General features: G+C 46.1%; 1 protein-coding gene and 1 long non-coding RNA gene across 4 annotated transcripts; both read right to left on the bottom strand.

Moving 5' to 3' along the window:
• Positions 1-1,237: 1,237 nt before the first annotated feature.
• CKB (creatine kinase B) lies at positions 1,238-9,402 on the bottom strand. Of its 3 annotated transcripts, none has more exons than XM_069783365.1 (8): positions 9,284-9,402; positions 7,478-7,665; positions 6,838-6,992; positions 5,798-5,930; positions 4,718-4,889; positions 3,042-3,165; positions 2,138-2,327; positions 1,238-1,602 (listed from the first exon to the last, which is right to left on the bottom strand). In XM_069783365.1, exons 2-8 carry the CDS (start codon positions 7,653-7,655, stop codon positions 1,424-1,426), a joined length of 1,131 nt encoding a protein of 376 aa, XP_069639466.1. In that variant the 5' UTR covers positions 7,656-7,665; positions 9,284-9,402; the 3' UTR covers positions 1,238-1,423. The 3 variants fall into 3 exon arrangements, with proteins under 3 accessions (XP_069639466.1, XP_069639465.1, XP_069639467.1); XM_069783364.1 differs by lacking the exon at positions 7,478-7,665 and adding an exon at positions 8,123-8,335 and having other exon boundaries at positions 9,284-9,401; XM_069783366.1 differs by lacking the exon at positions 9,284-9,402 and adding an exon at positions 8,123-8,335.
• A 1,717-nt stretch (positions 9,403-11,119) lies between these two features.
• Positions 11,120-13,425, bottom strand: LOC138685414 (uncharacterized). Its single transcript, XR_011324652.1, has 3 exons — positions 12,951-13,425; positions 11,787-11,895; positions 11,120-11,401 (listed from the first exon to the last, which is right to left on the bottom strand). It is a non-coding gene; the product is annotated as an uncharacterized lncRNA (long non-coding RNA).
• Between the last annotated feature and the right edge of the window lie 137 nt (positions 13,426-13,562).

Genomic DNA, 13,562 nt, shown 5'->3' with positions numbered 1-13,562 from the left:
GTTAAATTTGAATCACATAGAAAGCTATATTAAAAAAAAAAAAAAAAAATCTCATCTGAGATATTCACTCAGCCTTTCCCTCACCAAAATTTAATTAGCTTACCCAAACTGGAATCATCACTTTAGCTAAGTGACAGCCTGCAATCACAGACTTAGAAATATCACAGCCTCTACAAAAGAAAGCTTCAGTTATCTATGCAAACCTATATAAAGCTGCACACTGTGAAGCTATGTATCAACCTTTCATCACACTCCCCCTATAAAAGCCAGGTTTTAGCAGTGGGTAGAGCTGTTGAGCAGGTGCTATCTGCTTCCCAGGTAGCACAAGCTGCAAAAACTATTGTTACTAAGGGTCTGATGCTTCTAGCTATCAGTACTTCTGGAAAACATTGTTCTTGTGGGTTAATAATGTGATGCTTCCACACAGCAAGCACACACATACACTGACTACAGCCATTCTGGATAAGACTTACTTGATGTAACACTGTAAACTCACACCCAGAGGAACAGCCTGAGCTTGCAAGCCAGACCCAGTTTGGAAAAAAACCCAACCATTTAGCATGTTCTAACTATACTGCTTGCTTTTAGATTCATGGCATAACTGCTACAGCTGAAGAAAGCTAGTTATCTGTATTTTTCCTGTAACTAGTAGCTTACAGCCCTCATCACTTCCCTGGCTGAGCTGAAACCACTTAAGAAGAATGAGTTTAAGTTTCACCTCACGCCTTACCCCCAAAAGAACAATTAGTTGTTTACACCAACTCTCTGCACATCTCTAAAGATGTGATCTTCTCCCCACAAACAGGCTTAGTGTGGATATTATTATGGGCTGAAGTCTGACCTCAGAGTATTGCCTGTAGCCCCTGGAGGACCTGTCTGAAAACAGTAGCCTTTTGTACCCAGATCTGTCTCCCCTCCCTCACAGGAGTCAGCCTGGCTTGCTGTAGTCAGGATAATGAGAGTTTACAGTTGCCACAAGCAGATGCACAAGTCAAAGCCTCGGAGGTAGGACATGTTCGCAGTGACTCATGTTTAACACTAGTTCTCAAATTTACAGCAACTACAATCAAGTTAAAGGTTCACTTTGACACTACTTTAACCACACTTCAACTTGAATAGACTGCAGCAGCACAGCCAGGAAGATATGCTAGCACACAAAACCAGCCCATCTAGCATAACTACAAAAAACAAGTCACTTAAATCTCAAAAGACAGTCAGTTAACACATCTAAGACATCTCAGGCCAAAACAATAGTTTATTTTGTTTTCAGCAACATCTCAACCATCAAAAAAATAAACTCTAACACAGATGGATGAAAGACTTCTCTACAGTGTAACTAAGTGGGCTCTGACCCCAGGGGTTTGAACTGGAGTGACATTTTATTATTCATCCAATAAGTTAGGAAGCATGAGAATAAAATGCTTTATTTCTGAGCTGGTATGAGGTCATCAATGGACTGGCCTTTTTCAAGGCGTTTTTCCATTTTAATGAGCAGCTTCACACCATCCACCACCATCTGCACCAGCTCCACTTCAGAGAAGCCCAGACGATCAGCATTGGAGACATCAAACACTCCTCCAACAGCAGCTGTGTCCACACCACCTGGAGCAAGAAATTTAGTTAGTACACTGACCACTGCTAGAGCAGGTGAGTATCTTTCTTCCCTCACTAGCTTGAGGTGGGAACACAAGAAGACAGTTCTCTACAAGCTGCCACTGCTGCCTCCTCCTACATGAAGGGAGATATAGCTGTATGTGACTGCCAACATGAGCCACTGAGCATGCCATTAGGCCAGCTCTTTATTCTTTTAACACATAAGCAATCTAACCTGTGGTCAGAATTACCACTGTAGCCATTTCCTAGCCAGAAGTTAAATCGGAATTCCCATCCCCGCTTATAACAGGAACAGCTGCCACCAGGTTTACCTTAACTGGTGCTCAGAATACCACATAGAAGGACATACCTAGGTAGCCAGATACACTAAGGCTTGGTTCTCTCCATGTGCTTTACAAGGATACCTTTTGGATGGTGTGACAGGCACTGCCAGCATGAACCAAGACATGGCTCTGGCTGTAGGCAGGCTTTTGCTGGTGTCATTAGGGCAGCCTGACTAGGACATCACTGTATCATCTCTCACCTGTGCCTCGTTTCTGCAGCCGAAGCCTCTTGAGGACTTCTCCAAAACTCTCATGTTTCCCAAGGTTTGGTAGCTTGATGTGCACACCAGCACGGAGCCCCGTTCCAAGGTTGGATGGGCAGGTCAGGATGTAGCCCAAGTGTGGATTCCACATGAACTCATAGTTTTTGGCCTTGAAGAGAGTTTCTATCTATAAATAGAGAGAATGAATGTTTAGAGATTGTTCTCTGCCTGAAGGATGTAGGTCATCCATTAGTGCTCATTTACAGCTTCAGTTACATAGCAACAGCCACAATAGTTTGAACACCTATTTAAGTCAGCCACTAAGCCCCCTCCATTTCGAAAAAGGGCCACCAAGGGGCTTTCAAGGCCTTAATCTTGCTCCTAGCAGTGAGGCAGGCTAAGTTTAAGCTACACTGAAATCTGAAATCACTATCTGTTGGGAAGCTTGATTTAGTACATGTCAAGCTGGCACATCTGTTAGGATTAGGCAAGGGCTGGTAAGGCTCAAGTTCATATCAAGACTAGAAGCTGAGAAAAGCATTCAGCCTAGAAACTTCAGTCCAGCTTTGCCCATCCACATTCAAGCACTTTCTCCTCCCTCCCAGGGTCTCTCAATGCTTGATTTATAGAACCATGTGGAAATCCTTTAAGTACAGTTTAGACACTTGGATAAGGGTGCCACATCAGAGGACATGTTCTAGATTTCATAACCACAATGCTTTGACAATATAGGTGTTTCAGCCCTCACAGCTCTGGACCTCATCAGGGTGTTCCCAAAGACCCAGGCTATGAAGCACCACCATGCAGGACTCTGGAGGGGGCTTGAAAGAGTTTGCAGTCTCAGCTCTAACCCAACAAACATGTACCATTTGGACCTAGAGTTCAGGCAATATTGATTTACCTGTGTTAGCCCAGTACAGAAGCGGGTAAATACTTCCTTCATGTTGCCACCTTTCTGCATGGAAATAACTCTAAGGTGATCCTCCTCATTGATCCAGACAAGGAAGGTCTTGTTATCATTGTGCCTAGGAGACAAGGCAAACAACTTGTCTGTCTCACCTGACATTTTCAAGATAATTGTAATAGCACCAAATTACTCATCATTGTAACTTTTATTTTGAGAGGCTCGCTTAGTTGCTTCTTCAAAGAAATTAATTTTACTTCTTTTGTCCATGCAGGACCTAACAGAATTAAACTGGTATTTTTTTACCCTGCTCTTTTCAAGAGGTATCTAGAATTGGCCTGTATCTAAACAGGTCAGAATGAGTAATAACATAACATTAGCCAGCCTAACAGTATCAAACCCTAAAATCCAGTCATCCCCCTAGCTTGCTCATGGTCTGAGTTTACAAATTTTAAGAGATTTCATCTGTTCAGCAGAGTTTGCAGAAGGGTGATCAGTACAGACTTTGAGGCAGCCCTGTACAGTGATGTTCATAATGACACCATGTTGACAATGTATAACAAAGCCTTTTATCAGAATTTTGTCAGATTCTGTTGAACTGCACTTTATACCTTATCAGAGAACTAAGCTGAGTTTTCACTACTAATTTTAGATCGGGGCTCTTCAGAGATGCTATAAAAACCTCTGAACACCAATGGGCCCCTCTTGTCCTAGCTTGCAGCTGGCAGCAAGTACTATTATCAATATTTACCATGCTGATAATTTCTCAGCTTGATTAGGATCAAAAATTAACTAGTACCTGAGGAAAGTTATTTATGCAGACAACACTGAGAATTTACACTTCAAGCCTGTGGATTAGTCATGCTCAGATGACAGCACTATCTAGTGCTGGCAATCTGCAGGTAGATGATGCAATCTTAAAGGTGACCTACAGAAACAAAGCATGCTTCCTCTGGGTTATACTGAAGCAGCTACAGTAATAAGATTGGAGTATTCCAGCCGATAAAAACCTAGCCCTTGGCTTACAAGGGAGGAAGTTAATTATGCTGCAGAAGCTCCTGAGATGCAGAGTTTTATGTAGGTGACCTACATCTGACAAGCAGAATCCTTCCATTCCACACCTCTGCATCAGTCAACTCATGTCACTGAGTCTCTGGGGGCAGGGGGGGATATCTTATCACTAGTATAGGTAAAGCCATACTAGTCCAGCAGAAGTGAGTTTCTGCAAGCAGAAGCAATGAGACTACAAGGGAGCAACTATGCATCCAGTCTGAGCTAAGCCAACACTATGGTTTTGTTACCACAAGTTACTCTTGCTCCTGGGACAAGAGCTGAATGTAGTAGCACATCTACTCCTTTAGAAGTTACCTGCTTTCACAAACTGCTTCAATTATTGCCTGATGTTTCACTAACCTGTGCTGGATGGGTGGGCTCTGGTTACAGGCTAGCCAACTGGCTTGCTCCTACCAGCCCAATGTGGTGCATGATTAACACTTGTCCAAATTCTGCTGGTTTAGATTCAACTTTCCCAGAGAATACCACACAAGTTTCTCATTACATTCTATAATACGAGTTCAGAAGCTGCCATTTTGCCCCACAGAACAAGCCACAGCCAAACTGCAAGATGTTTTTGCAGGGACTTTGTACGACTCCTCCCTTCCGGGCATACTCACCAGATACCCCTGGCATCAGGCCAATCTCGTGCCATCCCAGATGCCAACAGAAGAGGAGAAACTGGCTTGTCAAACAAGAAGTGATCATCAATCAGCTGCTGCTGCTCTGCATCAGTCATGTTCCTCAGAGCATAGTACTTCCCCTTGAGATCACCTTCCAGACTACCCAGAGCTGAAAGAGAGTTACTTTTAGGATGGGACCAAAGATGCTAGACATTCCCAGCACTTTAGAGACCACACACAAACTATGGCAGTGCCTGATCTGCTGGGTTCGGTTCCCCCCTTGCTTTCATCTGCAATGGCAATGCCTTTGTGGCATTACAGAACTTAAGGCAGTATCAGATGATTTGTCTGCACCTTCCCAGCTTATACAAGTAGCCTTTGTTCCCCTACATGCAGTATAGAATCATTAGTGCTGCTTAACTGTAGAAGTGGAGTGCTTTCTTCCAAGGAGAATCAAGGTCATTAATATAACAAACAGTATTATTCTAGTCAAGGACTGTTACCCTGCCCTTGAGAGGTTTTGGAACAACTACACTCTCAGTCTCCAGAACTGCACCTTGAGTGTATCCTTTCCTCTCACGTATTGGAGTTGGGAGGCAATAGAAAAGAACTGCAGCTGACAAGTTCCACTGAAAGGTAGGGCTTACTCCAGTCAATTGCACATTTGGAGCAAGACTACACCTCTAAGCAAGCTGAACATTAATGAAAGTCAATTAAAAGCAGCCACAAAATACTGCAACCATGACTCAAGCCCTGAAGTTGCTACATACCTATTACACTTCAGGTTTGAGCCATGATGAACCAACCTCTTTCCCCCACACACAAAGCTTTCAAGATCAGCAAAGGTCAACTTAATGCAGTCTAACTTCCCTCTGACAAGTGCTCTTGCTCTCAGCTACAAACTGCAATGCTGAGGCAGCTGTAATATAATGAGCCTTTTTCAGGGAAGGCTCCATATTCAGACTAAGTCTTGAGGGAGGTGGCTTTCGCCAACTGCCTCTATTTTCAAACTGCAAAGAACACCTCTTGTGCAAAGGACATAAGTAGTTTCCCCCATGCACCCAGTTCTCACTTTACCTTCAACAGAGAGCTTTTCAATAGCCCGCCTCTCTCCTCGACTACAATGCGGGGGAAGACAGAATCCACGGATGCTTCTACCAGTTCTGACACGGGAACTCAGCACGTAATTGGGATCCAGGTCATCACCTCCCTACAAGACAAAAAAAACAGTGACTACAACCCTGTTGCCAAGATACCTACCCTAAATACATGTAGCTCCCATTTTATACTTGAGATATTGACTACTGGGCCTGTAAGCCAGTGTCTGTCTTCAGGACTATTTTCTTCAACATTAGCTCATGTATCTGTGTAACACAAGCCTTATTTTGAGGCTAAGTCTACAGCTACTAAGTAGTGCTAGAAGACAGGGATACCACCAGACCATGAGTTTTATGTCCATTTCAGACATTTCTGGGCTTCTGTTACCCCTTCAGATCTGCAATCTAGAGATATCAACATGAGGCAAACCCTTGTTGTTTAGGTAGGTGTTTACTCTTGCAAATAAGAATTATTCACTGCTGTTATCCGAAGCCTCTTATTTTCAAGATGACCTATGGCTAGCCAATCAACATGGCATTAGGAATTCCTAGAATCTACAGTAACATTTGAAACCCATAAAACATGCAGAAATCCTTACTCCTAGCCATAACAATCTCTACTCTATAGTATGAGACCACCAGGTGGTAATTAAGGTCCAAGATCAGATAGTAGAAAATGTTAAGTTTCATGACAGTCCTTGAGTCCTAGGACAGTGTTGTTTAACTTGACTGCTACAGCCCATAGTTCATAGAAATACATGTTGAATGTGTTTGGCATGACCTACGTTGCAGCAGCACATGAAGCAAGCTCCTGCTGCATGCCAGCTGCCTGGTTCTACCCAGCTACTGACATCCTACAGAAGCAAGCTCTTAAGTCTGATTGCACTGGACACACAGCCTGTGGGTCTGTGCTGGGTGAAAGTGAGAGGACAGACCACAAGCCATCAGTTTAGGCAGCTGCCAAAAATTTTACCCAGTCCTCAGACCACTAGGCATCAGTAATTGATCAAAAGTTTATACCTGCAGGTTATCAGCGTTCAGGTCAGTCTTGTGCTCATCAGTTGGTTTGTAGCCACCATGCCTGTCTTCAATAACTGGATCAAAGAGTTCCTTAAACACATCATAGGATTCTTCATCACCAGCTACGCATCCTACTGTCATTATGAAGGGATGCCCTAGAGTGGTAATAAAGTCAGAAGAGCTAAGTTTGGGTGATGTTTGGCTGTACTCCAACACAGCACTAACCAGGCAAGTTCTTTAGTGGTAGGTCTAGTCACTTAGAAATGCATTCTTATATAAAAACATTTGGAGAGACCCTACATTTCACACTTTATCCAGTTAGTAAAATGCAGTGCTATGGAAACCCATAGCTGTTGCCATTAAGCCACACTCATTTGTCAAGCTTGGTTTAGGACAAATTTGCACAGCACATCCAATTTCACTAGCTAATTTAGACCACCAGATAGAACTTTATGCCTAAACAACCATGCTTTGCTCTAAGCAAGCATGCTTTGCTTTTTGTTCTTTCTGCTACAGACAGAGCTGCATTTCTGTAGTCTGCTCATAAATACCACCTCCACAAGATTAGTTTTAAGCCACCATATTCAAAAGCACCAGTTACTTCAGCTGGCTCACACAAAATATTCTCAACGCATTTTACCAGGATTATCAACCCCAGTCTGAATGACATCATCCAGGGTGAAGCCACTGGGCGTGACTCTGTCTCTCAGTTTCTTGTATAAATCCAGGGTTAGAACTTTGGCCATGTGGTTGTTGTGGGTGCTCAGGTCCGGGTACTCCTCATCAGGAGGCAGTCTCTGATTATTTAGTTGGGCCATTTTGATATTGCTAGAGTAAAAATAAATACTGTAATGTTAACATGTAAACACATCTGCTCCCCCTTTTTTCATAGAAGTGCTAGAGAACATCAGGTAACCAGTCTGGAGTAGAAATAGACCAGAACAGCCAGGTAAGCCGACTTTTTTTTTCTACCCCCCCCAGTTGTGTTATAATTAGAATGCATTTGGTTTGGGGTTTTTTTTTTTCCCCTCCAGATTGAAAGTATTTAGCAGAGCAGTTACATAATTGAAGTGTCTGGGAATTGATATGTCAGATCACAGCAAGGAACGCGGCTTGATAGAACAAGGCCTCCTTTAACACAGCCATGCGTTTAGAGCCATCTCTCAATGCCTTATGAGATTTGCCTCTCAGCAGCTCAAGAGCTTTGGGTGCTGTTGTCAAGAAGCACTTCCAGTAAGGAGGGAGAACAGATCATTATGCAGATCTAACGGTCCCCAGCCGTTACCTGGGTTGTCAACCCCAGTCTGGATGACATCATCCAGCGTAAATCCACTGGAAGTCTGTTTATCCCTCAATTTCTTGTACAGGTCCAGGGTCAGCACCTTGGCCATGTGATTGTTGTGAACGCTCAGGTCAGGGAACTCGTCATCAGCAGAGTACTTCATCTTCAGGAGGTTGTGGCTGTTTGAGAAGGGCATGTCTGACCCTACCGCAGTCACTGGGGGAGAAAGAGGGGAAGCCTATCACTGGGGGCTTGGCAGGCCTCCAAACCGCCTGAGGCGGGCAGCCAGGCACCCAGGCAAGGTCACCTTGGCCGTTGCTCCACCCGTGCCTTTTACACCTTTGCTGCCGCACCACCTTCCACGGCAGGAGGAAAGAAAAAGTTCTTCACCTCCACCAGCCTCGCCCCGTCCTTAAACGTCCCAGCCGCAGGGGCAGGGCTCTCCCCGCTCCGCCGGGGCACCGCCCAGGTGAAGGGATCCACCCAAGGTCGCGCAGCGCGGCGGTGGCAGCGCCGGGCGGTCCCCGCCGGCGGCTCTGGGGCGGCGGGGGGGGGGGGGAGCGGCCGGGCCGCCGCGGGGGGGCTCTGCCCCGCCGGGACCCCGGGCCGGGCGGCAGGTGAGCGGGGCGGCAGCGCGGTGCCCTCGGCGGCCAATCGCGCCTCCTCCCGACGCCGCCGGGCTGGCGGGGGGACACACGGGACCCGCCGCGCCCCGGCCCGACGGAGGCATCGCGCCCGGCGCCCTCCGCGCCCGCGGAGCCCCGGCTGCTCCCCCCCGCCCCCGACTTGGGAGCGGAGGAGTGGGAAGCATCCAACAAGCCATTATACAACAGACGGCTCCCTCGGGGGACCTGGCTGGGGCGAGCATATGTAACTACCCTGCTAAATACCGGGTTAATCTGGTTTTAGAGCGGGGCCCGCTCCAGCCGGGGGCAAGCCCGGTAAGCACCTGCGCCGCGCCCCGCTGGAGCTCCGCGCCACGTCCCCCGCCCCGGCTGCTGCACGCCGGGCGCCCCTGTCCTGCGCTGCCCCCCGCCGCGCCCGCAGCCCCGCTCCCCCTCCTCAGCCGGACCGCCTCCACCCCACACAGCGCAAAAAAAAAAAAAAATAAAAAAAAAATCTTATTTTAAAGCTGCAGGACGGCTCGGCTGCCCCGGGACTTACCGAGGGCTCCGCAGCCAAAGCAAGGACCTGCCCGCCCGCTCAGCGCCCCGCTGCTGCCCCAATCGGAGTGGAGCCCCAGCACCCGCGCCGCGCCTCTTTTATATAGAGCGCGACCCGCCGTCCCATTGGCCGCTATTTATAGCCCATTCATTCCATTGGGCCAGGCGCGGGAGGGCGGGGCGAGCGCCCTGTCGCTGGCCGGGCCCAGGCTTGCCGCCATTTCGCTTGGCCTCGGGGAGGCAGGGCGGTGGGGGGCGGGCGGCGGGACTCCGCCGGGGCTGCCCCCCGCAGCGGAGAAGCAACGGCGGCCTTGCTGACTTCATTAAACACGTACACGAGTGCGGAATCCGTCTCCGCGTTCCATCGGCCAAGGGTTGTCCGCAGGCGGCGGTGCGGTTGCACGCCAACACGGGCACATGGCCTGTCGCCGTTGAGGCTTCACACCTTGGTTGAGGATTCAGTAACGCATGTAATAATCCATCATCCTAAAAATAAGGGCTTTGTAGTGTCAGGACTGGCACGCCCTCAGTCGCGTGAGTGATTAACTCCCCCTGAGTGGGCTTGGCAGAAGCCACCAACATGGCTGCGGCTCCGGCGCTCAGCGCCCCGCACCAGAGAGAGGCGGCCTGGTTCTGCAGGGGAAGGGCCTGCCGCCCGCCCTGCGCCTCGCCTCCAGCACCTGCGAAGCTGTGGGCTCATTTTACAGTTTAATCTGAAAGGAAGTAGGGTGGTTGTGTGAAGCACAGCGAGTCTCCTGCTCTTGTCATGTGCCAAAAAAAAAAAAGTCTTAAACTTTATTGGAGAGTGGCTGAGTTCCCTCTGAAGACAGATGCAGGAAGGCTGGGATTTGACCCATGTAAAGCTCACCTGAAGTTCATGAAAATAGTGACTTCTACTGGTGTCTTTGTAGGAATGAGCAGGGTTTGTCCCAAAGCTAAGATACAGCTGAGAATCCCGTCGTTTGCAGAAATAAATATACTAACAACATGAATAACTATCTTGATCTTAATTTCACCTTTACATAATAGTTTATCTTTCTCTGACGTGTATTTCTCATAACAGCACCCACGTTTATCCTCCTGTCCAAACAGAGAGTGTACTTATCCACGTGAGCATGGATCTGAGTTGCAGAGTTCCTTTCTTTGACACGAGTTGTGAATGTCAGGAGACATCAGCTGAAGCTCTTTCCCCACCACAATTCTTTCAGAACCACAACCAGTACCCTCACCCTGACAACGAGAAGCGTGTGCACCTTACAGAACTGCTTAGGATTTAAAAAAAAAATATACATATAGTGGAAATCATTACAAAATATAAAGCATAGACTGCTTCAAATAAAAATGCGTTGTGTTTGGCTACCATCCAGATTTCGGAGTTACTCCAGGTCTGATAGACTGAGATGCTGAGTATACAGATCTCCAGCAGAAGCCAAAGGGCTCGGCATCTGTGCAAGTCTGGTCTCTTATCTCCCGGATCAAAGAACAAATCCTCTCTCTAGGTCTCCTCTACCTTTTTAACCTTACAGAATCTTCCCCAACGTTTTACTAGTTTCACACAATGTTCATGCTTCAGAATAGTGTAAATTGCAAATAATGCCATCGCTAAGCAAGTATTAAATGAATGTAAGTGTAAAATCATACCCAGAGTCTTCAAAATAAATGTAGTACTGCTGCGTGACCTCAGTTGCAAACATAGTTCTGATTGTGGATTTTGTTGATGTAAACCACTCAGTTTTATTTTTAATTTAGAACAACAGAAGTAAAACTAAGCATTTTCTTACTTTACACCATATTTTTGTGGCATTTTTCTTCACAAAAAAAAGCATATCAGGATAGGTAGTGAAGGCTACTTTTGTTTTATTCTATAATCTGTTGCCGCACAAACAGAGAAGCAATCAACTGTTCTGTACTATAATTGTTCCATAGATTCATGGAGCCAAGGCCACCTCAAGAACGAAAATCCAAGGATCCACTTCTGTTCATTGGATATGCTCTTTCCCTCCCAGTCTTGCAGAACAGGGAATACCAGTCATTATTATAAGCTGGTAGTAGTCTCAATGTGCCATTCATTACAGCACTTCCAACACAAACAGACACCTCTTCTTCACAAAACTTCTCTCTGAAAAGACATGGAAAGAGTGTCACGGGTACAAAACAACCAAAATATATCCAATTTATGTGTTTAATAAATAGCGCACCCTCTACCCCCTTTTACTCACCACTATTTGACAAATTTCTAGCATGCAGTAAGTCAAAAGTGGCTATTACCTCACTGGGTTTTATTCAGACAGCATTTTAAGATTTGCTGAAAGCTGTGTATAAGTTGGATCCTACCTTTGTTACAGCATCCCATCCCAGCTTCCCTAGTGACTTAATTATAGATGCTGTGCCTTGTGTCAACAGCCTCTGATCAACCGTTTTATCTAGCTCATCTGCTGAGAGAATACTTTCTTTGGATAAGCCTGTATGGCCTGTTAGACTGTGATAAAGGCACCAATACTTACCTTCCGTGCTGGGGTGACATCTTGGTGCATACTGACTTACATGCTACATTGCCATTCTGCAGCTCAGGATGGAAAGGTGGGTGATTACTCCAGAGATCTCTGCACTGAGCTTTAACAATGAAGAATTAAGGGAAGTTAATCATGGGCCATGCAGCTAACTTCCTAAGAGGCTTAATTATAAATGTTGCACAGTGTACAATTGCAAGAGGAGATGGGTGTTAGCTAGTGAATGTGTCTTCTGAAATTACTCGTGTGAACGTAAGATGAACCTGAAGAATTAGGGGATAAACATCTTGAAAATCTAGAAGAATATTCCAAATTAGGAAATAGCAAGAGAAAGTGGCTTGCCATGAACAACTGAATTGTTTCCAATTCCTAATTGACAACTAAACAGCACTCGAAAATTAAACATAACACTCATGTATCAGCAGATTAAAGAAATTGGTTATAGCTGCATCTGCTTAACTTCTCAAATGAAACTTCTCTTCCCATTTACATTTATTGCTTAAAATATATTTTCCTGGTTATTATCTTTGGTGTATTTTTTCCAAACTGCTTAGGCAGTCTGTTGAAAATTACTGATCATTTCCAGTGAGTTGAGTGCCTGTGGAAACTAGGAGTTGCTGAGTGTCTCGATCTTGCATACAGTTGGGCCCACAGTGATCAGAACAGCAGTTCATCATGGGAAAGAAAGGACATAAGAACATAAACAATGACAAATATAACCAATGACACTAAAAATGACAGGAAAAAACCCAAGGTAGATGCAAATATAAAGGCACAGTAGAGCCATGATTGCCAGTCAGAAAAACAGCTGAGTAGGAGTTCGCAGTTTAAGAAACCTCTGAAACTGCATACATTATGTTTAGATTAGATGGAGAAGAGTTTCGTAACTAAATAACAAAGAGTACTGCAATTATGATATGGGCAGGTCAATAGCACAACAAAAAATATGTTCTCACTTAAGGTAATGGGCAAAAAATTCCCTAATACTTGATGGAATCACATTCATTAAAAAAAAAATCTCAAACTATCATCTAAACAGCACTCCATTATTGTGTTATTGATTGTGGAAGGACGACTTTTTCTCCACTATTGTGCATTACAGGTTACTGGTGAACGCAGCACTGTACAGAGCGTTATCTGATTTAGCAGGAACGTTACCTGCATGTCCAGGGTGATTCACATGCTCTCTGCTATGCCCATACCCCTCCCATGCCAGGTGGCCTGGGCTTGTTGCAAACAGAAGATGAGGCGATACTCTCCTCCTTTGCTCCTCCTTGCCTCCTGACTACATCCCCCGTACCACTGGGGCACGCAGGGCTCTCCACATCACTTCAATCCTAAACACGAGACAGAAGTAGGAGTTAGTACCGTGCTATTTGGGGTTTAGATAACGATTCCGCTGCTTCTGAGCCCACATTGTGGTTTCTCCTACAGCCTTACGAAACCCATATGAAGAGCTTGGTTGGCCTTGAGCTGCCTTTCCCCCGAGGAGGCTGCCCTGGGGGGAGGGCAGGCAGAGATTTCTGGAAACCGCCTGCCTGGGTGCCGGAGACGAGGCCTGGGTTCACTGACGGCAAAGGCAGAGACATTCCCTGGGGAAGGGGTTTCACCCTTGCTGCCGGTGACCCTCAAGTCTCCCCAAACACACATTTGATGGGAGACACACGAGTTCCCCTTGGGTTCATTGGCAACCCTCACTGCCCGTCACAGCAACCCGCTGCCCCCTGCATCCCCTCAAGTTTTACCCAGAGGCACGGTGAACGGCAGCTG

This window comes from Haliaeetus albicilla, chromosome 5, assembly GCF_947461875.1.
Source record: "Haliaeetus albicilla chromosome 5, bHalAlb1.1, whole genome shotgun sequence".
NCBI lineage: Eukaryota > Metazoa > Chordata > Aves > Accipitriformes > Accipitridae > Haliaeetus > Haliaeetus albicilla.
The sequence above is the reverse complement of the archived record's forward strand: the minus strand, read 5'-3'. Positions and strand labels throughout refer to the sequence as shown.